This window comes from Propithecus coquereli, unplaced genomic scaffold (genome assembly GCF_000956105.1).
Source record: "Propithecus coquereli isolate 6110/MARCELLA unplaced genomic scaffold, Pcoq_1.0 Scaffold155, whole genome shotgun sequence".
Lineage (NCBI taxonomy): Eukaryota > Metazoa > Chordata > Mammalia > Primates > Indriidae > Propithecus > Propithecus coquereli.
Window position 1 is genome coordinate 3,623,121 of NW_012139969.1, and position 25,650 is coordinate 3,648,770.

The 25,650-nt window shown below is 34.5% G+C and overlaps 1 protein-coding gene across 2 annotated transcripts in view; it reads left to right on the forward strand.

The window, feature by feature from the left end:
- The window catches only part of MYO9A (myosin IXA), a 247,613-nt gene that overhangs the window by 165,181 nt on the left and 56,782 nt on the right, over nt 1-25,650 (forward strand). For both annotated transcript variants that reach the window (XM_012640651.1, XM_012640652.1), the window contains exons 20-26: nt 7,714-7,794; nt 9,567-9,677; nt 10,552-10,674; nt 12,260-12,409; nt 13,240-13,559; nt 14,182-15,759; nt 19,149-19,248. In XM_012640651.1, coding sequence (XP_012496105.1) covers nt 7,714-7,794; nt 9,567-9,677; nt 10,552-10,674; nt 12,260-12,409; nt 13,240-13,559; nt 14,182-15,759; nt 19,149-19,248 — 2,463 coding nt within the window. The remainder of the gene's footprint in view (nt 1-7,713; nt 7,795-9,566; nt 9,678-10,551; nt 10,675-12,259; nt 12,410-13,239; nt 13,560-14,181; nt 15,760-19,148; nt 19,249-25,650) is intronic.

Consider the following 25,650-nt stretch of genomic DNA (forward strand, 5'->3'; position numbering starts at 1 on the left):
ATAGAGAGGTAGAGGCAACTAGAAATTGTGAGGCAGAGTAAATGAGAGGAGGAAGCTGTGTGGAGAGAAACCTAGAGATCTACTGGGAGATCTCCTTGAGTCTCTGGCTGACTACTAGTCTGAGCTTATGGGGGTTAAAACTCCTTGAAACTGGGGAAAGAAACACGAGAAGAATTCCGTAGGCTTAACAATTGCTGGTACTTATATGGGACTAGAGGAATAGTTTTGTTTCACCAGCCAGAGTGGGATGGACCTGTTGGTACAGGAGCGTTAGGTAGAGTCCTCAGAAGGACATTGCTTTAATGATGGCATGGCCTTGCTTTCACAAAGCTTACAAGCAAGTCTTGAAAGAATCATATTGATTCTAAGTAACCTGACTGCATGTCAGGAAAAATGTCTGTCATTCTTATAGGAATACAACAAAATCCAACAATGTAAAACACAATGTCTAGCATCCAATCAGAAATTACTAGTCATGCAGGGAGTCAGGAAAAAAAAAAAACAACCCATAAAAGGGGGAAAAAAACCATCATTAGAACAGACTTTAAAATGACAGAGATGATGCAAATAGTAGATTAAAATTTCAAAACAGTTATTATTAATCTTTTAAATATGCCCAAGGATACAACAAAAACATGAATATGATGAGAAAACAATAGAAGTTTTTTTTTTTTTTTTTGAAAGGCTATGACAATGTCTCTGGATACCTCCCCAGAAGAGGGAACTATCATATCCTCTTTTCTCTTCCACTTCCCATTGCAACCAATAAAGGCCATTTGTATTTTTAAATAAAAAAGATATGAAAGACTCAAGTGGAACTTTTAGAGATTAAAAATGTATTATTTGACAATAAAAATAAACTAGATTAACATCTATTAGTTCAGAATTAGTAAATTTGAAGTCATATTTAGTTTAAAATAAAATCCAGAGAAAAACAAAAAAGATCAATAAAAAATGAAAATAGCATCAATAACTTGTGGGACAATATCGAGTGGTCTAACCTAGGTGTAATTGGAATCTCAGGAGAGGAAAGAAAGGAGGGTGCAGAAAAACATATTTGAAGAAATAGTGACCAAACTATTTCTTATTTCTTATTTGATGAAAAAATAAATGTAGCGATCAAAGAATCTCAGTAAACCTCAATCAGAACAAACAAAAACACACCAAGGCACATCATATCAAATTTCTAAAACCAGTTAAAAAGAGAGCATCTTAAACATAGCCAGAGGGAGAAAAGAGACATTTATGTGCAATTAAGATTATCAGAAACCATAAAAGCCAGAATACAACAGGGTAGTATCTTTAAAAGACCAAAAAGAAAAAAAAATTATCATTCTAGAATTCTATGAGTAGTAAATATATCTTTTAAAAATGAAGGTTAAATAGAGACTTTTTCAGACCAAAAAAAGATGAGAGAATTCATTGCCAGTAATCTATAATACCAGGAATTTTAAAGATGGAAGAAAAATGATGATAAAACCACATGGAAATTTGGATCTACACAAAACTTGAATAGTGCCAGAATGATAGAAATGTAGCTAAATATAAAATACTTTCTATATTCTTACAATTTCTTTAAAAAATAATTGGCTGTAGAAAACAAAAATAGTAGTATATTTTGGGGTAGAAATAAAATGTATGACAAAAGTGTCAGGAAAAAAGGGAGAGACTAAGTGGAAGTATACTGTTGTAAAGTTTTTACACTATACAGACATCACGTAACATTATTTGAAGATAGACTGATAAATTAAAAGTACAAATCCTAAAGTAATCCTTAAAAAAATAAAAAGAAGAGCTATAGCTAATAAGGTAATAGCACAATTATTAGTAAAATGGAGTCATTAAACCTATTAACAAAAAAAAAAAGGAGAAAGATCAGGCTGTGAAATAGAAATAAGAAATAAGTAGCCACATAGTAAACCATATATATTTTTTCTGTATTATTTCAACCTTATGGTAAATTCCTACCGTCACTATACTTTGAAACATCCCTCCCTGCCTTTTTGAAAGTTTGTCTTCTGCAGGCAAATATTAGTTTTTAATGAATCAATCCCTTTGGCTACCAAACTTTCAAAGTAGTTAAAACCTTAAGTTATGAGTGGGATGATGCAACTTGATCATGAAGCAAAGAGGTGGAAGGATTGCTTGAGCCTAAGAATTTGAGGCTGCAGTGAACTATGATCACACCACCGCACTCCAGCCTGAGTGACAGAGCAATACCCTGTCCCTGAAAAATATTTTTTAAAAAGATGATTTGTTTATAGCAGCAGGAAGCAAATTGGTGGGCACCTGGGACTGTGGGTAGAAGCAGTTATTGATTGCAAATGGGCAGGAAGGAGCTATTTGGGGTGATAGAGTTCCAATAGTGGATTATGGTGATGTTTGTAAAACTGTATAAAACTGAAACTCATTGATTCATAAACTATAATGAGTACATTTTAATAGTATGTAGATTTTATTTCAATAAAACTATTAAAAACAAAAGGTCGTCACCATCAAGAGAATAAAAAGAACAAGCCACAGGATTCAAGAACATACCTGAAATACATCTGAAAAAGGACTTGTATATGGGATATATGAAGAACTACAAATCAGTTTTTAAAAAGACAGCCTAATAGTTAATGGGCAAAAGTCTTGAACAGGCAATTTACAAAAGATGATATCCAAAAGACTAATAAGTCTATCAAAAACCTGTTGAACATTATGATTAATTAGGGAAATATAAATTAATACGACAAGGCAGTACTATTACACACTTGCCAACGTGGGTGAAATAAAATGACTGATTGTACAGTGTCGATGAGGCTGTGGAGCAGCCAGAGCTCTAATTACTGTTGAAATATAAATTGATACAAGCACTTTGGAAAACAGTCAAAAGACAAGTATAAGAATGTTCACAGCAATGTTATCTGTAATAAACTGGAACAACCAAATACCCATCTCTAAGTGGATACTTTAATGGTTGCTGAGAGTTAGCTACTCTCCCAGCAAAACAGACCCCAAGGCAGGATCGTCGCAAGGGATTTGGAAATAATAGGAAATAAAGAAATAATATAAATGGAGAAATGATTGAGACAGAGACAAAGTGCAGTTTAAATGATGGGGGAGTTAGGAGACCTCCAGCATTCCCGTGAGCTGTGATGTTCCAATTGAAATCCCACATCAGTATTTATTGTTACAGCAAATAGGTGTCTTTTGTTAGATAATTATGTGTACAGCTCATTTTTTGAGGTTTCCAGGGCAACCTTACCTAATTCTGTCTACAAGAATAGACGGTTGCATAATTTTTCTAAGATAAGCATGTTAAACTCTAAGTTAGAAACAGACCTAGCTGAGCATACAAATTAAAGATAAAATGTATAAAATGAGAACACTGAGTCTGTGTACTACTCTGATCTACTTCTTCTAAACACAGAGACATGTAGTCAGGAGCGGAGCAGGAATAGCCTTCAAGTCTAGGATAATTCCAGCTGCATGTTATCTGCTGGGCAGGCATTTTGATCAGCTTCTCTGCCAAGGACCCAAACTGAGCTTCTGCCTTGCAAAAAAGCTCAAGGCGATGGCCCGCAGCAAAGAAGAAACGTTGCTTTGCAAACATCCTTTGACAATGCCTCCCTTGTTGGAAGCAGCTTCTATTCTGTGAACTAACACATCCACAGATTCCTTCAAGGCAGAGCCCTGCAAAACTCCCGAAACTTTTCACATCTCTTAGCCTATTTCCCAACAAATGGTAGTATAGTTATATAATGGATCACTAGTATACAGCACTGAAATTGTACAAAGTACAATTGTATGCAACAAATACAAAATAGTGCGTAGCGTATTTTTCCATTTATATGAAGTTTAATAGCAAGCAAAACTAACTTGCCCTCTTAGAAATAAGGATAATCGTTACCCTTGGTGGGGGTGTGGAGGTGAGGGCAGATAGCTTATGTATGTATGGTGACCTTGCTGGATTCAGTGGAATGGGACACAGAGGGGTTTCTGAGGTTCTGATAATGTATTTTTTAATTGATTTGTACTCTGGTTATAAGTGTGTTCCTTTTGTAAAAATTCATCAAACTTTATGCTTATGATTTAAGCATTTTATTTTATGTATCTGAATTTAATTTTTTTTGAGCTGAGGGTCTCACTGTGTTGCCCAGGCTGGACTTGAACTCCTGGGCTCAAACAGTCTTTCCACCTTAATCTCTCAAGTAGGTGGGGCTACTATCATGTGCCACCACACCAGGCCCTATGTGTATTATACTGTGATAACATTTACAAGAAAAAAGAGCACTTAAAAATAAAAGAAAATTGTATGTTGATGTAATGTATCTGAAAACAATAAGGGTGGTCTATATAGTTGTAAGGCTTTTATGTTTCACTTGAGGTTGTAAAATATATTGACTCTTAAATAAACGGTGACTAGTTAGGTTTGTATATTATAGTCCCTAGAGCATCCACTAAAACACAATACAAAGATAGCCAAAAAGCCAGTATGTAAGTTAATATGGAATACTAAAATATGTTGAAGAATGGGGAGGGGCACCTCAACCAAAGAAAGTATATAGATGGCAAATAAGCATATGAAAATATGCTACACATCTTATGTTATTAGGGAATTGCAAATTAAAACAACAGTGAGATACTATGGGACTTCTATTGGAATGGCAAAAATCCAGCTGATTGACAGCACCAAATGTTGGTGAGAATATGGAACAACAGGAACTGTCATTCACTGATAGTGGGATTATAAAATAGTACAGCCACTTTGAAAGACAGTTTGACAGTTTCTTATAAAACTAAATATACTTTTACCATATGGTCCAGCTGTTGCACTTCTTGGTATTTACCCAGATGAATTGAAAACTTACATCTACAGAAACCTGTACAGAGATCTTTATAGCAGCTTTATTCATAATTGCTAAAACTTGGAAGCAACCAAGATGTCCTTCAGTAGGTGAGTGGATAAATAAACTGTGGTACCTCCAAACAATGGAGTTTATTCAGCACTAAAAGGAAATGAGCTATCAAGCCATGGAAAGATACAGAAGAAACTTAAAGGCATATTACTAAGCGAAAGAAGCCAATCTAAAAAGGCTACATACTATATGATTCCAACTATATGACATTCTGGAAAAGGCAAAACTATGGAGATAGTAAAAATATCAGTAGTTGATAGGGGTTAGGGGAGGGGGAGAGATAGGGATGAATAGGCAGAGCACGGAGGATTTTTCAGGATAATGAAATTAATCTGTATGATACTGCAGTGGTGAATACATGTCTATACATTTGTCCAAACCCATAGAATGTACAACATAAAGAGTGAGCCCAGACCAGGCTCAGTGGCTCACACCTGAAATCCTAGCACTCTGGGAGGCTGAGGCGGGAGGATTGCTTGAGCTCAGGAGTTCGAAACCAGCCTGAGCAAGAGCGAGACCCTGTCTCTACTAAAAATAGAAAGAAATTAGCTGAATAACTAAAAATATATAGAAAAAATTAGCCAGGCATGGTGGCACATGCCTATAGTTCCAGCTACTTGGAAGGCTGAGGCAGAAGGATTACTTGAGCCCAGGAGTTTGAGGTTGCTGTGAGCTAGGCTAATGCCACGGCACTCTAGCCCAGGCAACAGAGTGAGACTCTGTCTCAAAAAAAAGAGCGAGCCCTAATTATATTCTGGACTATTGTTAATAACATATCAGTATTGGTTCACCATTTGTAACAAACGGACCACACTAATGCAAGATGTTAATTATAGGGGAAATGGGGGAGGGAACAGGTATATGGGAATTCTCTTTATGTTCTGTTCATTTTTCTGTGAGTCTAAAAATGCTCTAGAAAGAAAGGTGGTTGGCGGGCAGGGAGGAAGAGAGGAGCGAAAGAAAGAGGACAAACAAAACAAATAATAAAATTGTAGATCTAAATTCAACCATACTAATAATTATCAATGTAAATACTCTAAACACTCCAACTGAAAAACAGATGTTGTTCTATTAGATAAAAGTAATGAGACCTAACTGTATGTTGTTTACAAGAGACCCTCTTTAAATACAATGATATTAAAAGATTAAAGTTAAAGCATTAAAAAAAGTACACCATGTAAACACTAACCAAAAGAAAGCTAGAGTGACCATTGGAGTGTCAAACTATACTTTGGAACAGAGAAAATGGCCAGGGATAAAGAGAGATATTTCATAATGATGAAAGGTACAACTGACTAAGAATACATAAGTGTTCTTAGTATTCATCAATAATAGATTTCCCATATACTTACCAAAAACTGATGAAAAGAAAAAATGGATAAATCTATAATTATGCTTGGAGACTTTATGATACCTCTCAGTAATTGATAGGATAGATAGACAATTAGGAAAATTTATAGAACATCCCAGCCAACAATTGTGGAATATGCATTCATTTTAAATGCCCATGGAACTCTTGCCGAGATAGATCATAAACTAGGCCATAAAACAAACCTTAACAAATTTGAGAGTTAAAATCATATGAAATGTTTTATTTGACCATAATGGAATTAAACCAAAAATAAATCAAAGAAAGATAACAATCCCCAAGTATTTGGAAAATAAACAGACTTCTAAATAATACATGAATCAAAGAGGAAGGAAAATTTTAGAATATTTTACATGCAATGAAATTTCAAAATTTGTGCGGTGCACCTAAAGCGGTGCTCCAGGGTTAATTTATAGCATTAAATGTTTTTATCAGAAAAGGAGATAGGTCTCAAGTCAATAATCTAAGCTTCTACCTTAATAAACTGAATATTTTAAAAGCATATTTTATACTGAAAGCAAGCAGAAAGAAGGAAATAATAAAGGTAACAGCAGAAGTCAATGAAACTGAAAACAGAAAAATAGAGAAAATTAATGAAACGAAAAAGCCAACTCTTTGAGCAGATTAAAAAATTGATAAACCTCCAGCTAGACTAATCAAGAAAAAAGAGTGAAGGTACGAATTATGATTATCAGGAATGAAAAAGGGGACATCATTATATACTCTTTATAGATATTACAAAGTGAGGAAATACTACCTTAATGGATACCCTACTAGATGATTTATTTTTATTTTTATTTTTTTTAAAGAGAGAGTCTCACACTGTCACACAGACTGGAGTGCAGTGGTGAGAGCTTGGCTCACTGTAGCCTCAAACTCCTGGGCTCAAGTGCTCCTTTCATATCTCAGCCTCCCAAATAGCTGGGACTACAGGCATGTGTCACAGTGCCTGGCAAATTTTTTAATTTTTGTGGAAGCAGGGTTTCACCGTATTCCCCAGCTGGTCCTGACCTCCTAGCGTCAAGCTGTCCTCCCTCCTTGGCCTCCCAAAGTGCTGGGATTACAGGCAAAAGCCATCATACCTGGCCCCTACTGGATGATTTTTAAAGTTGTTCTAGCATGCTTGAGTTTGAACAGATGTGTTTCATGAAATATGAAGAAAAGTGAAAAAATTATTCTAGACTTAATTATTCTAAAATTTATCTGTAGTATTTACTATTGCCAGGCTATCAGCTTTAAGATTATACTACCATCCTTAGCCTTAATTATCCTTAATTTAACCAGTAAGGGAATATATACAATGTGTTTTTCAGAAACAAACCTCTTTCTATGTATGCCACTACTTTTGTTTATTTTGCCAGCATTATCAGTTATATTTATAAATTATTTGTTGCCATTTATGAATGGAGAATATGATAATTATATTGCTTTGTATTGCAGGCATCATTAAGCAAGCTGATGGAGACACTTGGTCAAGCAGAACCATATTTTGTAAAATGCATTCGTTCTAATGCTGAAAAGGTAAAAATGTCCTGTAAATGGGAGCATATAGTTCAGCTTACTTCAGACCAATCTTTAAATTCTCTTATGGAGAATAAATGGAGGAGAAGGGCTATCTATGATTTTTAGAAGGAAAATAGTGTTTCATAAATACTTTTTATGAATATTCTTCTAATTTTCACATTTATCTACCTGTAAGGTATTTATGTGGGTTTGATTTAGCATCACCTAGAATCTGAGGAGCAAATACCTCTTAAAGTTTCATCAGAAAAAGAGTTTTCTTTTATGAAACTTTTGTTACCCTAAGATTAATTTATCTTGTTTGAATGTAAGCTGTACCTCTTAAATGTTTAGAGATTCTTGTCTTTGTAACTTAGGAAGAATACCGTGGGTATTCTTGATTCTTTTCTCTTTTCTATGACAGTTTGCCTAAATAGCTTTTCACAATATAACAAGTGTAAATGTTTGCCCCTAAATAGCTTTTCACAGTATAATGAGTGTAAATGTTTGTCTTGTTTATTTATGTTCATCATAAGAAAATATGGTCTCTGGCCTGAAGAGCTAAAATATAGTAGGAATTATAACTTTCTTAATTTTTAATAAACAGTCTGCATCTCTGCTATTTACAAGCTTTGTAACCTTAAACAAATTACTTTCTGTGGCTTAAATATTTTCATCTGTGTATTATAGTAATTCACTGTAATTATAGTGTTTTGTGAGTGTGTATGAGTTAATTCCTGTGAAGTACTTAGAATGTTCCTACCTGTACTAAGTGCTTGGTAAATGTTAGGTATTCTTTTATATTGACTAAAAAGGAAACTATTTTATATACAGTTAAGTAGTGGTTTGAATTTCTGTTGTTAATTGAGACCTTGCTATACAAAGAGTTCAATTAATAAAGTATTTCAGGGCACAGAGTAGGTACTAAATAAATATTAGCTGCTATTATTATTTAACACAAATTGCTGATTTGATTTTTTTCCTTGACTGCTGGTATCTCCCACCTAGCTACAGGAAAATGTTTGAGATTGCCTTAGAGAAACATTGAAAACAGTATTTAGAGAACAGGGAGAAATAGCAGAAGCTCCAAATACATCTTCTTTTGAATGTCTGAAAACAGTGCCTATTGAGATACCTAGGAGTGACAGAGTATTGTGACTGCTGTTGAGTGACTATCTCCCAGTAACCTCTTCCTTGTCAATGCCTATATAATGAGGGGATTAGTTCTGAGAGACTACAGAAATTTTTTGTTTTTCAGTGTTTTATACCAGTTTCATCAGCAAAAAGTATTTAGTGAAATAAGCTACTCTTAACATTGTACTGGTCATTAGAAGATGAATCTTTCAACTCTCAGTTAACCAAAGCAACTAGTAGAGTGGGGTGGATGGTTTCTTAGTGAGATTATAGATAAAATCATAATAAAATACAAAAATACAGCTCTTCACTATGTATAAGTAAGTTAATCTTGTTACAGATTTTATACTTGTTAGTGATTGAACTGTGTGGACTTTGTGGGCAACCACATTCCTTTTGAGCTTTTAAGGTCCTCTCGCTCCCCAACCAGAGAAGCCTGGAAACTTGGTTTCTCTCTTTTTCCTAGGGTTGAGCAATCAGAACTTTTCTGAAGCTACTAGAAAAATTGAGAGGTGAGCTTATTTCATCACCTTAGCTATATCTTAACCAGATAACCCACAGTCAGTCTCTAAATATTCAACAGTTAGCCATGCTTTATAAGACGTATTAATTGGGAGATCTACACTATTCTGGATTAATATTTTTTCTGTTTGTTTTAGCTGCCCTTAAGATTCAGTGATGCGTTGGTACTTAGACAGCTTCGATACACTGGGATGCTGGAAACAGTTCGAATTCGCCAATCAGGATACAGCTCCAAATATTCCTTCCAGGTTTTGTTTTTATAGTGATATTTAAATATGTAGACACATCAAGTAAATTACTCCCACTTATCTTGCTTATTAGGTCTTGGAGTGCACTTTTTATTTCCCTTTCTTCTTCCTTTCCATTCTACCTTTTGTATACAGAATTGAAAGGGGATAGCGAATATTCACTTTCACCAAATGGCAGCAATCTCATTAAGCTTGTTATAACAGAATCCAGTACTTGGTTCTTCTCATTTGATCAGAATGTTTGCCAATACTATTTACTCGTGACATAACAATTTTTCACACCGATTTCTCCAGTAATTGAAATAGTTCAATCAAAATAATCAGTCAAAATGGAATATTTCCCATTTGATTTTTTCTAAAGTTTTTTCAGCAAAATTTTCTTTCATAGGAAGCTGCCAGCAAATCTTACCAGGTACTCTTATCAGCTGCTGCTATAGGTATAGAAATTATATTGAAGCTGTTCAGCACATGAGCAAGTCTTTTCTGTTACTGGGATGGAAAGCTTCATTCTCAATTATATCCTATAGTAGATGCCACACTTGCTTTTTTCCTGTTATAAATTTCAGGTTCTGGTTAAGTAACTTTTCATTTGGTCTCTTAGACAGCTCTCACAAAAGGGATAATTAGCCTCTGCCCTTCTTTTTTTCTTCCATTCCCCTATGATAACATAATATGTAGAGCTCAATATCTTTCTCCTTCCCCATGTTTTTCAAATTAACCTTTTATAGTATTTTAAACTAACAAGCACTGTCTTGGTTTTACCCTGTTTAAAAGGATGAGAAAAAGATTAATAAAAGGGTAATTAACTAGTTTAGGATCTTGTTTATATGCACTTCTCTTATGATTTTACAATATATTTTTTTTCATTTTTCAGGATTTTGTGAGCCACTTCCACGTACTTCTTCCTCAAAATGCTATCCCATCCAAATTTAACATTCAGGATTTCTTCAGGAAAATAAATCTTAATCCAGATAATTATCAAGTTGGAAAAACCATGGTAAATATAATATAAATAGCCCTTGTCCAAATTGAGTGCATTTATATTTTTAGATAATAATGGCAATCTTTGTCTATGAAATTGTTTATAAAAAAGATATGAATCAAATATCATAAGGAAATTGATTAGGCCAAAGTTTTTATTTAATAATATAGTACATATTAATCATAGAGCTTCTGACCAGTGCTCTAGTTCTGACTGTAATGTTAACTGCCTAAAAATCATCTCTCTGTCTTTTCTACTATAATCTCCAAATTAGCTTGCCCAAAGTGACTTTGTCCAGATTCATTTACTGTCCTTAATTTATCAACTACTTTCTTTCTCTGTAGAGAAAGTTTCTCAGGCTAGAAACCATAATCATCTTTGGCTTACCCTTCACTTGAATCCTGACAAACTTCTGTTTATTTTATTTATTTTTTTAACTACAAATGATTCTCACATCTCTTCCCTTTTCTCCATTACTACTGCTTCCATTTTGTTTTTATTCCTTATCCCCTCCCATCTACATTGCTCTTATAGTAAACAGCTTGCTCATCTGATTCTAGTCTATCATTCTATTTAATTTATCCATAATATTAAAATCATTATCTCAATATGGTTATTTCTTTATATCATCCTCCTGCTCAATAACAATCTCCTGATAACCTCCTCATTAAATTTAAACATCTTTCTCTTTTTTAAGAACCTCCATATTGTGGCTTCACACTATTTAATGTCTTTTTAATGAAGATTAATTGTTCTATTGTCTCCTGTGCATGCATTTATTATTGTTTCCAACTCTTTGTGTTGTTCAGGTGGGATCTTCTGTCTCTAGCCTTTATTAGTTTACTGTTTTCCTCTTTGGGTATATAATATCTGCCTGCTCTTAAAGGTGAAGTACAAATCCTCTTTCCAAAGGGACATGTTTACTTTATCCTTGTATCCCCCCCCGAAACCTTAAAGATTTATTAGTTGAATGAAGAAGTAAATAAATAAACTGATTATTAACTTTGGACAGTAAGAAGCCTTTTTTTAAAAAGACTGTTATCATTGGTTTATTCATGTTATGATCAAGTTTTAAGATCTATCAACTTTTTTCCTCCCACTCTAACACCCTTAAAAAATATGACATATTACCATAGTTCATTCACTCATTATAGCGGTGGTTTTCCCAGTGGAATAATATGTCACAATCTCTGGCACTGCAATTTTTATACTCTTGCTCACCTTCCCTTTTCTTTTTTGTTTTCCTTCCCCCCCGCCCCCCCCCCCCCGTTTTTTTTTAAAGAGATGGGATCTTGCTGTGTTACCCAGGCTGCACTCAAACTCTTGGGCTCAAATGATCCTCCTGCCTCAGCCTCCTGAGTAGCTGGGCCTATCTGTGTGCACTGCCATGCCCAGCTCACCTTCAGAATTCAGCTATCTCCTTTTCCATTTGAGAATGACTACTTTGGATAAATTAATAGAAATATTTATCAGTACTTCATTTAGGTGCCTGCCACTCTATTTGTTCTTCTCTGAAATCTTACTAAGGAAAGGATGATCCATAAGATAAGTTTCCCTTTTCTTCTTAAGCTGCATTCCTCATCTTTCTTCTTTCTGATAGGTCTTCCTAAAGGAGCAAGAACGACAGCACTTACAAGATCTGCTTCACCAAGAGGTGCTCCGCAGAATCATATTGTTGCAGCGATGGTTCAGGGTCTTGCTATGTAGGCAGCATTTCCTCCATATGAGACAGGCATCCATTGTCATCCAGGTGAGAAGCAAAAGGATTCTTTGCATGAGATTGACTAGTTTATTTGGCCCTTGTTTAGTAATCAGAACCACTTTGCTGTGAAACATTTAAATAATTATGTAAACTTCAGAAACAAGAATGTGTCCTCCTCATTTTTAAAATGCTCGTAGCACCCAACAGAGTACCTGGCATATAACAGTAGACTATTAGTAAATATTGATTGCACTGAATTTAAATTAAATTGAACTTACAATATCTTGTGAGGTGTGAGTAGGGCAAAGGAGTTACGTACCTTAATTTTTGTTGACATAGTTTTTTATTTAATGGTTTTCTGAGTGATATTTGAGAGTTATATGTACATTATTGTTGTTAGACACTCATTTTGAATAATAGGCACCTGATTTCACATTTATCTATTTTATTATCTCCCTCATTGATTTATATCATTGGTTGTTCTCCATAAGACCTTTTTTGTTTGTGCACAAATATTTTTAGTATCTTTATCTTTGGAATATGTGCATAGCTACCTTAAACCCATTAATGTATTTGGGCAATTTGTAGCAAGAGAATATAATGTAATTTGTTAAAGCTAATTTGCAGGGAATGAAGGCATCCAAAAATTTAAGTTAAGTTCCGTAATTAACTTCATCAAGTTTATATTATTTAAAGTAGCTGTTTTAGCTAATCATGTCTGGAAAAGAAAACTTTTATTTTTAATCACTAACAATTTAGCTGCTTATCCACTTAACCTCTAATTTTGATGTAAGAAATTTATTTTTTTTTCCCTTTTCTGTGAAAATGTGTAGTGTAAGATATGACAACCAGTTTCTATTATTTTGTCTTCCCCACAGCGATTCTGGAGGAATTACCTAAATCAGAAGCAAATTAGAGATGCACCTGTGCAGAAGGATGTTTTTGTTATGGCTAATGCAGCTGCTCTTCTCCAAGCTTCTTGGCGTGCTCACTTAGAGAGGCAACGGTACTTGGAACTTCGGGCTGCAACCATCATCATCCAGCAGAGATGGAGAGAGCACTATAGACGCAGGCACATGGCTGCTGTCTGCATACAGGCAAGATGGAAAGCCTACAGGGAAAGTAAGAGGTACCAGGAACAAAAGAACAAAATTATCCTTTTGCAGTCAACGTGTAGAGGATTCAGAGCAAGACAAAGGTAATCTCTGTTACTATAATAATCGCTTTTTCTTTGTTCTTCCCAAGTACTTTGTTTATAACTCTACATTAACACTTGTCTAATTTGTATTAGAATGGGTTATGTACAATTTGTCTTTTCTACTAGACTGTGATACTTCTACCACATTGTCTGGTCTATAATAGAAGTTAAATAAGTGCTTATTGAATTAAATTGGATTGAAAATCTACATGGTCTGTGCTTATAACTGCTAAGAATTAACTTTTACATTAGGTTGAATCTTACAAAACTGGCAATATTCAACTGTTTTTACCTTCAGAAACATTAATTTCACATGTAAGGTTTACCTTAAAATGAGGATATTATTAAAATGAGAGCTTTACTTTTGGGTTGGTTTGCATTTTTCTGGATATTCCAGAAGAATGCAGTAATACTACCTAGGAATAATACAGTTAATGAAATATTATCTGACTGATAGAAATAGAAAAATTATGAAATGTGCATTCAAGTTAGTTTTGGAAGCACTTAGGTATTATCAAAAGAAAATTTTAACTTTTAGTTTTTTCTTAAATTCTCAATAAATATGTTCTCTTCAGTGGTAACCAAGAGATATCCATAACCCATTTTGTCTGTTTTTATATAGATTTAAAGCTTTAAAAGAACAAAGGCTAAAAGAAACAAAGCTAGAACTTGGATTGGTGAATATCAAGGGATATGGAGCTCTGGAAATTCAGGGTTCAGACCCTTCAGAATGGGAGGATTGCTCCTTTGACAACAGAGTGAAAGCCATAGAGGAATGTAAATCTGTGATGGAGAGTAATCGAATTAGCCGTGAAAGTTCAGTGGACTGCTCAAGAGAGTCCCCAGAGAAGCAGCAGGAGAGAGCCAGAAGCCAAAGTGGTGTGGACTTGCAGGAAGATGTGATTGTAAGACAGCGACCCAAATCCTTGGAGGATCTCCATCAGAAAAAAGTAGGCCGGGCTAAAAGAGAAAGTCGGAGAATGAGAGAACTAGAGCAAGCTATATTTAGCTTAGAATTACTGAAAGTCCGTTCTCTTAGTGGTGTATCCCCTTCAGAGGAACGAAGATGGTCTACAGAATTGATGCCTGAAGGCCTTCAGTCTCCACAGGGTACACCTGATAGTGAAAGCTCTCAAGGAAGCTTGGAACTTCTGAGCTGTGAGGAAAGCCAAAAGAACAAGCCAGAGTCTATAATTTTAGATGAAGGAGACTTACAGTTTCCATCACCTAAGATATCTAGGAGTCCAAAATTTGATTCGCAGGACAAAACCCTCAGTGCCTCAAGGGAGACTAGCTATGCAGAGCATTTGAAGAATGGAAATATGAAGGGAAAGCTGGTCTACAGTTCTGAACCTATTACTTGTAAACCACAGCTGAGAGACTCCTTTATTTCAAATAGTCTGCCAACATTTTTTTATATTCCCCAACAAGACGCACTGAAAACAAGTTCCCAACTAGATACAAGTATCCAAAGAAACAAACTATTAGAAAATGAAGACACACTAGGGACAGCTCTTACTTTGGATATCAACAGGGAAGCTGGAAAGTATGACTTCTCAGGAAAAGATCAAGTTGTTCCTTCTTTAAATACAGATTCTTCTAATGCTGTGCTTAAGAAGTTAGAAAAGCTAAACACTGAGAAGGAAGAAAGGCAAAAGCAGTTGCAGCAGCAGAATGAAAAAGAGATGATGGAACAGATTCGCCAGCAAACAGATATTTTAGAGAAGGAGCGTAAAGCCTTTGAGACAATTGACAAGCCAGGAATTGGGGAGTCTTTCCTGGCACCATCTTTCTATCAGTCAAAACAAAGAGTAGAGAGGCCATCCTCTCTCCTCAGCATAAATACCCCAAATAAGAGAGAACGTAATGTACTGGGGTCCCCATCAGTAACTACAAAAGATGCAGCTCTTGCCCCAAAAGACAGTCCCTCTGCTCACTTACTCCCGAAGGACCAACCTGTCACCTTGTTCTTTGAAAGAAAGGGAAGTCCATGCCAATCTAGTACTGTCAAGGAATTATCCAAGACAGACAGAACAGGCACCCAACTGAATGTAGCCTGTAAACTCTCTAATAATCGCATTTCAAAAAGAGAATACCTTAGGCCAACTCAGTCTTACAGCCACAAATCTGATGACCTTTCCAGAGAGAGAAATACTAGGTCCATTTTCTTCACGCCAAAGGACAATATGAGTGTTCCCCTGTAAGTGAAATGTTTATCTATTTTTATGTATAAATGGGAAACTTTTTGGAGTATTTATTAAGGTACCTTGTTCCACTCCAGGTATTTGTGTGCCTTGTTCTGCTCCAACTATTTGTGTTAAGTGGCTCCTCAAATTAGCTATTTTCTTTTTGTAAAAATATTCCCTAATTGTTGACTCTACGAGACACCTGCAATTGGATGTAGTAACACCCTAGGAATCTTTGACTAAGCATAGATAGCAGAGTATTTGATTCCTCCCCATTAAATGAGCAAGCATTTCAGAAGGGCGGCACAGTACCTTGTAAACATAGTAGGCATTCAGCAAATGTATGGTGTGCTAAAGCTGTGAGGTTTAGCAGTCCAAGCTTATGAGTGTCAGGCTTTAAAGAAGTTAATGTGCTTTGTCATAGTTGTTGGCCTATTTATGGTTTTCATTATGTCCTTTATACTTCTTGTGTGTGTGATAAACACATAGCATAAAATTTGCCATCTTAACCATTTTTAAGTGTATGGTACAGTGATATTAACTGTATATACATTGTTGTGCAACAAATCTCTAGAACTTTTTCGTTCTATAGAACTGAAACTCTGTGCAAGTTAAACAATTTCCCTTTTCCTCTCCCTAGTCCCTGACAACCATCATTCTACTTTTTGTTTCTAGGAGTTTGACTACTTTAGATACCTCATATAAGTGGAAGTTCTTTATACTTTTTTAAACCAGTGGTAGTCATGAGAAAAGCATTTTAAGTGGTATATAAAAACAAATTTGATAAAATTTAAGATATTTGTATTAAGTCTTTGTGTACAGTGAATTCTTTCCATTCTCATGAGACAGTATCACTGTTGAAATGCAAGGAGGGCTGTAACCTTGGGCTAAAAAATTAAATTTTACATTAACAATGAGAATAACCTTTCTCTTCTACAGTAGCCCGAGCATTTATGTCTTCAGGCTTTAAAATTGCATACGGATTTTAGAGAAACTCTTTGTAAATATGGGCAAGAGACCACTGATATTTGGTTTTCCACAAGGGTTTCTACAGTATTATGAAATGGTTGAATGATAGTGACAGCTTGGGTCTCATTCCTGCCCATTAATCCAGAGATTGCATAGAAGGTCAAAGTCTTTGTGTAGTATATAAACCCATAAGAGAGTGTTAAAAACATATTCCCTGTCATTCTGATTAAATTAGTGATGTGAGATGTGTGTGTGTGTGTGTTTGTGTGCGTATATGTATAGATATATATACATAAAATGCAGCTGTTGGATCTGTGAATCTGTTTTGTAGAAGATTTAGTTCTAGATTCCAAAAACCATTAATCATCCTTTGACTTATTCCTTTTATCCTTTATTTTATCCTTTTATCCTTATCCTTTTATCCTTTATTCCATATTCCTTTATTTTTCTAAAACGTATAGTCTTAAATCTACTTGATCTAGTTTGCTTTACCTTATTAATAATCTACTTATCTTCAAAATTATTATATGTTAGATTGTTTATATGAAAGTCTACAAATAAAATTCATACTTCAAATCTTATACTATTGTATAAGTAATATTAAAACCTTAGCATTTTATAGAATCATAAACAGTTGTGTTTGTAAATTATCTAATCCAGTTCCCTCGTATTATAGATAAGGTCCCTGGGGCCCTTAGAAGTGAAATGACTTATTCAAGGTAATATATTTAGATAGATAGCTGAAACTAGATCTTGAGTTTCATGATTAGGGATCAGCATTGGGTTTTATGATTAGGAAGGAACACTAGGTTAGTGTTCTTTCTGTACCATAGTGGTGATAAGTACATAGTAGTCTTCATCTGCTTAATGAGAGAGAACAATAAAGAAATCATGGAGAAATCTAAAGAAAATGCTGTGGGTTGAAAAGTTAGTTGGAGTGGTAAAGTGCTATCAAAGGTCCTATTAATTTTTGTCTCTCTTTGGAGGACAAATGAAAGGCCAATAGGCTCAACTATGGCAGGAGAGATTTTTAATGGCCAGGAGGGAATCCTTTAGGACAAGCTAGGATTGCTCAGCTCTCTGAGAAGTCTTTCATCTCCACCCTTAATAGAGACAGGATCTCACTCTGTTATCTGGGCTAGAATGTGGTAGCAACATAATAACTAGCTTGCTGCAACCTCAAACTCCTGGGCTCAAGTGATCCTCCTGCCTCAGCCTCCTGAGTACCTGGATCTACAGGCACATGCCACCATGCTGGCTAATTTTTTTATTTTTTGTAGAGATGGAGTCTCACTATGTTGTTCAGGCTGGTCTCAAACTCCTGGCCTCAAAGTGATCCTGTCACTTCAGCTTCCCAAAGTGCTGGAATTGCAGGCATGAGCCACCATGCTTAGCCTTTCTGAGAAATCTTTAGTTAGGAAAAATTGCCATCTATTTGGGTTCATTTAGGGATTATTGCATAGGGGCAAAGGACAAGATAACTTCTTAGGACACCTAGACTCTCTTTTGTAAAAATTAAATGAAAGATTTTGAATGAAAGAGCAATTAATCCACCAACTAGTATTATAAGTTAGTGTCTATACTTTTCAACCAGCATGATGCTAGCCTGTAAGATATGATTCTTAAGGAGTTTACTGTCCTACTTAGGAGAGCTTGGCAATATGTTGTTCATAAATTTTTAGACCTGTGGTACTGGGTTAATAATATTCAGAGTTTCATTAGATCCTGACATCCATTTCTGCCTAGAATTTAATGATAAATCAGTCTTATCATATGGTTATGCAAGCAAAATTAAATTTTTACAAGCTAACACTGTAACATCTGTATGGTCTGGGACAAAATTTTAGCTTGAAAATAGTTTCTTATCCTGCCAGTGTTAATTTTATTCTATACAACCTCAAGTTTTAAAATAAGACAATGGTTGAAAGCTATAGAGCTATTTCAGAAAGAGAATTTTCTGATCAATAGGAACCATCTCAGTATAAAACAAAATAATGAGGTCCTCATTACTAGATGGCTTCTTATCAAATATTTTATGATTAGATGAGAAAGCCCCTTCTAAGACTAATATTCTAAAGATTTGGGGATTTGATATTTTCCTTTTCTCATCAAATCCACTTCATTTCTTGAGCTAATTTTGCTTCAACTATTCTTAAATATATGTCATCATAGTGAAATATACCCAGCGATTATCAGGGCAGGGCCTCTAGTAATTCAATCAATATGTGTAGATTCTTGATAATAGCATTAATTAGCTAAGCAGAAAAAATATGACTTATTGTTTTGGGAATTGACTAAGATCTGAAATTATTTATGGAATTTGCTGGAATTCTTTGACCTGGCTTGTTAGACTGTAATTCATGCTGTACTTTAAGACTGCTGCCATGGGATATCTACTAGGAATTGAAAGGTAATCTCATTGTTTTATTTAAAGTGTCAACAAGGAAGCCTTAAACAGTGGAAATCCTCAAGTCCATAAACAAGATGAATCAGCTTGGAAGCCTGGGAAATTAGCTGGGCTGGGCCAAAGAGAGGTAAGTATTGGATCTTGTTTATCTATCTTCTATGTAAAGTAGATGCACACTAATTTGGAAATTATTAATCTTGTATGTAGAACACCTCATCTACCCATTTACTTCCAAATGTTTTTAGAGAAAGAAGCTGTGAGCTAAGCCTGTTATAATAGGAAAGTGTGCTTCAGGCAGGGAATGGTGCCTAAAAAAGCACAGATTATATTTACGGAAAAGAAGTTGCTAAGAAAAAGAAGGCATTTTATGCAAGTGGCTTTGTTGATTTATGGCAGTGAAGGATGACTTCCTTGGCTATGGAGAAGAACAGTGTAAATTTAACTTCCATTCTTATCCTTTGTCCAGAGTAATGTATACAGATTTTTTTTGGTCATCCCTGTGACTTTTACTGGTGGAAAGGGCACTGTGGGGTGGAGGGATGTTTCAAGAAATTCATGAGCCCTCTGATGTCTTTCATTGGCATCATCTCCAAAAAAAAACCAAACCAAAACATTATTGTGTTATTTGTTTTATCATTTGGTTAAGCAGGTTGCCAGACCGGCCCATAAAAAGAAAGCTCGAATGGCGCGGACGCGCTCCGATTTCTTGACTAGAGGTACTTTTGCCGATGGGGAGGGGGATACAGAGGAAGATGATTACGATGACATTATTGAGCCCCTTCTCTCCCTTGACCAAGCTTCTCACTCTGAGCTAGGGCCTGTACCCAGCCGGGGTCAGGCCTCTCACAGTGACTCCGAAATGGTAATTTTATAGCAATATAAGAAAAATAGTCAGCAAGCAAATCTGATGGGAATAGTCTTTGCTAATCTAAAGCTAACCTTCACAGCTTCTTCCCACGTAAAGGTTTGTACATGGGAAACCTCAGTGAACACAACAACTAAAGCTAAACCTTACTTTAATAAGACTCAAATAAAGGGCACTTTAATAGTACATTTCAAATCATAAATGAGGCAAAATTAAGGTTACCTTAGTACTAATATAGAAATATTCCATGTATCTTAAAAAGTCTAGAGCAGTGGTCCTTACATTTTTTTCTATAAAGAGCCAGATAATAAATATTTTATACTCTATGGAGCATACAGTCTCTTTTGCAACTATTTGGCCACTGTAGTATGAAAGCAGCCATAGACAGTATGTAAAGAAGTGAGCATGGCTGTTTTCTAATAAAACTGCAGAAATAGGCAGTGAGTTGTATTTGACCTGTTGGCCATAGTTTCCTGATCCCTGCCTGGTCTAGGAAATAGGGTATATGTTAAATAATCCAGTAGCTTTTAACTGAAATGATACTCACTTAGTTACTTTTACTTTCCTTTTTTAATTTGCCTTTAAATGTGCTCTGTCCCCCAACCCCATTTTTTAATAATAGAAAATAAACATGAATTTTTAAAAATTTAGTGAGCAAAAATGTATCTCCCTGAATCACCCAGCCAAATAGAAGGCTATATTTAAATGTGAATTTGTATTAATCACAAATTATGTCATTGGAATTGTGTTTGAATAAAACTGCACTATTTTTGACTAAGAATATAACTTTGTCATCATCTCAGCCAAAATTAGGTATATATATGGTTTGACAAGTATGAGTGTATTCATGAATATATTAGGGAAAGCAGTTTCTTTTTGGAATTATCCTAAAAATACATAGTAAAAGGGCCCTATATGTCTAATATGAAGTAAAACATTTATCACCGATGAAGTAGAGTTGAAATAATGGCTTTATTTCCATGTATATCCGTAAATTGGCTCTCTAATGTTCTTCTTTAGTCTGTATTTATTATGGAAGGAAAATTTTAGGATGGTTTTTATTTGACTGGTTAAATATTTTAACTGTTATAAGCTATTTGAATTGTGTCAAAGACCTAGTTAATTAAAATTCTTCCTAATTTTCATAATACTCTCATTGTCTTACAGTCTTTTGTTGGAGGTAGACCAGTTTTTAAATGATAATATTGATGTTCTATGAAGGAAAAAACAACAACAAAACCAGAAAAATGCAGGACAAGTTCCCTGATTAGATAAATGAGTTATTAACCTGAGCCAAATGTTAGGATTATAGAATTTGGGAACAGTCTGTATATCTGTTATATATAATTAGAACCAAAATCTTCTCTTCAATGTAGAATAAAATAACTCCATTTTGGAGGTGCCCTGTATTTGAGTTATAAATAATGAAATGTATTCTGTTATATACATATATGACTAGTAGTTGAATATGAAATTATGTAATGGAACAAACTAATTTAAGCACTGCTTTATCTAGTATATGTGGATTTATTGTTTGTGGAAGAACTTAACATTTATAACTGCTGTTTTGTTCCTGAGAGTTTCCTCTGTTAACAACCCTTAGTCTTTTTGGTGGTAGAATTCTTTCACACTGGGAACTCTTACTGAAATGAACCAGGAAGTTGGGCTTTCTGCTAGGAGCGTTCAGCTCCTTTCAGTGTTCTAATCTAGCCTCTGTTCACCTGCTTGATGGTCACTGCATGCCAGTAGTTGTAGAGCACTTCCCTGCACAATGTGTTAGTCACCTCTCCAGCTTTCTCACTTTTCCTTCTCTTTCATCCCTAGCTATTTTAGGAACAGGTGGTGGTGCTTGTTTCTGATGGACACTTGCATGAAGAAGCTTTGCTTTCTAGAATATGCTGATAGATATTTATTGGGGTTGGGGGTGGGAAGGGTAGGAACAATTTTAAAATGTGTTTCTTTGTTTATCTTGAAAATATGCCATGTTCTAACATTACCTGATATTATAAAGATGAAGATTTATTATTTCTACATGGAATCTATTGCATTCCTAAAATTCAAATTTTAAATGGATTTGATTTTCTGGGCACATGGATTTTTAAAAACTGTATGTGTTTTTTTCTTTGTTTTATTTTTATTTTTTTTCTGGACACGGTGATCCCATCCTTCTGTTATTATTTCTTAAGAAGTATGTCATTAAATCTCAGAAGAAATGGCCATCTGATTTTCCAGTTGTGAAGTAACTCATCTAATGGGATAAAGACAATTACAAATGAATTACCTCAAGGGGATTTCATAAGCATTACCTCTTGAATTAGTTAATTATTAATCAGTTGTTACCTGCTGTGGGAGAAGGGAAACAAGTATACCATTTGAATAATTGTTTACTCTCTGTATGCTGCTCTCACTCCATTTTTAACATACTGTGTTGGCATTTACACAAGTAGAATGACATATCCTGCTAAGCAATATTTTTAAGGTAGCTTTCGCATAGTATTGTACTTTTTTCTATATAATTTCTTCTACCATTCCCCAAACTTAAAGCAATCATCTCTATGGGTATGACCCCCAGTGTGCCTCCAGAATTTTAGTCATCTTTATTTGCAGCATGGTAAAACTAAATAAATGTCTCATTATCCCCCTAGAACTGCTCTCACTTCTTACATTCCTATTTCTGTTTGTTACTCTGAGATATTCCCCAATCCTTACCTGTAGTGTTTTCTTTCTTTTCACTGTCCACTCTTCAAAAGACTGCCAGAAAAACCTATTGATCAAGCAAAGCTAAGTTTATTAACTTATTACAATAAGAGAAAACACACCTTGACTGCATCTTAGTAATGTCTCACAAGGGGGAAGTCAGGAGAGGAGGGTTTTAGGATCTGGGCTGGGTGATTTTGAGTTGGGTCTTGCAAGGTAGAAAACTGATTGGTATTGAACAAAGTTTATTGTATAGGAGGTTTGGATTGGCAACCCTAAGACAGCAGCTGTACTGTTGAATATACACTTAATATTTATATGTGTATTATTGCCCCAGAAAAGTCAGGGAGAGTTTATAGCATTGTGACTAATCTGTTCTTTGAAAATTTAGTAGAATTTTCTCCTGTGAAACCGTATGAGATTGGTGCTCTTTTGTGTTAAGTTCCTCCATTTCTTGTAGGAAAACTGGTCTTTTTAAATTTTCTATCTAATGGGGTCAATTTTGGTAAACAATTTTTTCTTAGGAAATTATCCATTTCATCTAACTTTTCAGATTTATTTGAACAGAGGTTTAAAAAGTAGTCTCTTAAAGTGTTTTAAATTTCTCTGTTTCAGTGGTTAGTTTTCCTCTTGTCATTTTTTGTAGATTTGTGGTTTTTCCTTTTTCTCTTTAAGTTAGCTAGTTGTTTGTTTTGTTAATTTTTTCCAGAGTAACAGAATTTTGATGTATTTATTACACCTATTTTTTTCCATTCTCCTCTTCATTCATTTTAGGTTTTATCTTTATTATTTATTTCTTTGTGCTCTCTTTGTTTTATTTTCCTGTTTTTGTGGATTTCGAGTTGGGAATTTAATTCATTTATTTTATTTTTATTGTTATATTTTTAATTTTCCTTTGAGCATTGCTTCAAATGTCTCATAGATTCTAATATATGAAGTTTTTATTCCTTTTTTTCTAGAAAATCTTTTATTTTAGTTTAAGTTTCTTTTTTTCCCCAAGACTTGTTTAGTAAAAGATTTTTTAATTTTCAGAGGAAGAGCCTTTTTGTTTTTTAATTTTTATTAATTTCTAGTTTTATTGTATTGTGATCAGAGTATTTATAATATTTCTATTTGATGGAATTTACTGATTTTTTTTGGTTACCTAATACGTGATCAGTTTTTGTGAACGTACCATGTACATTTGAGAAGAACGTGTATTCTCTGTTCAGGGTGTAAAGTTTCAAAATATACCCATATTCTCTACCCTATTGATTATGTTGTCTGTCTTTTATATAACTTTTTGTACACTGATCTGTCTTATGCTGAGAATGGTATGCTAAAGTTTTCTATTACTCATTGTGAATGTTTGCTTTTAGTATTAAAAAGTGACCTTTGTCACATTATATGCTTTTTGCTTAAATTCTACTTAATATCACAGCCTCTGTTTTCTTATTTCCATTTGCCTAATAAACTTTTGCTTATCCCTTTGTTTTTAGCCTTTCTGGATCCTTTTGTTTTAGGCATATGTTTTCTATACAGTATAGTTGGGTCCTGCTTTGTGAGTCAAGCTAAAAATATTTTTCTTAGGTGAATTAAGTCTATTCATATTTATTGATGTAACCTATAGGTTCAGTCTCAATTGTTTCTTATTATTTTATGTTATTATTATATGTTACTTCAAATTTGCTATATTTATGCATTTTCCTTGCTCTGATATTTAGGAAACATTGTTGTCTTATTCTACTTGTTGCTTACCTTTGTATATAACTTTTAAAAGTGCCTTTAGTACACTTTTTTTAAATTTAACCATATTTTCTGTTGTTAGTCAGTTTTTATGAATAATAGCCTTTAATTCCCATCTATCGTGACACAACTATAAATGAATTATTCTACTCTCTTCTTTTCCTCTCCTTCTACTATTGTTTTTTAGGCTTTTATTTCTACTTTGTCAGAACACATAATTTTAGATAATTTTTTTGTCCTAGCTTCTACTTTTGTTTTCATCTTAGATCTACTACTAAATATATTAAATTATCACATCAGATATTTTGTTGTAGCTTCCCTATTCACCTCTTGGTCAGATGAAGCTCTTCCCTTAGTACTCATGACGGGCTCATAGATAAAGAATTTCCTGAGTTCTTTCTATAGCCTTGATGTTTAAAGGAATATCTTGGCTACATATAAAATCCTGGATTCATACTTTTCTTTCCTTGAGTTTTTTGAAAATGCTATTTTATTGTTATCTTGCTTTATATATTATTTTTGCTAAGTTTATTGCCAGTCTGTTTCTCTTGCTCTTGTAAGTTATTTGATCTTTTAGATTGGAGGTGTTCAGAATTTTCCCTTTATATTTCAAGTTTAGGATATGTCTTCAAGTCAATCATTACAATTAATTATCCCATAGGCCAGGCTCGGTGGCTCACACCTATAATCCTAGCACTCTGGGAGGCTGAGGCGGGAGGATCACTTGAGCTCAGGAGTCCGAGACCAGCCTGAGCAAGAGTGAGACCCCATCTCTACTAAAAATAGAAAGATTAGCCAGGCATGGTGGCAAGTGCCTGTAGTCCCAGCTACTTGGGAGGCTGAGGCAAGAGGATCACTTGAGCCCAGGAGTTTGAGGTTGCTGTGCTCTAGACTGACGCCACGGCACTCTACTCAGGGCAAAAGAATGAGACTCTGTCTCAAAAAAAAAAAAAAGAAAGATTAATTATCCCACATATACCTACTGGGTGCTTTTAGTATGTAAATTTTGGTTTTGTCTTATTTTTGAAAAATTTTTATGAATTATAGTTCTAAATATTGGTTACGTTCCATTGTTTTGTTTTTCTTAGGGATTCCAAGTATACAAATGTTTTTTCTGTTTTGCCTGTCTTCCATTTCAGTTACCTTCTCTCTGACCCTTTTTACTTTTTTCATTATATCACTTTTATATCCTTTATTATTTTTCTGACTTTATTTAATTCCTTTTATTTGTATTTTCTTTTC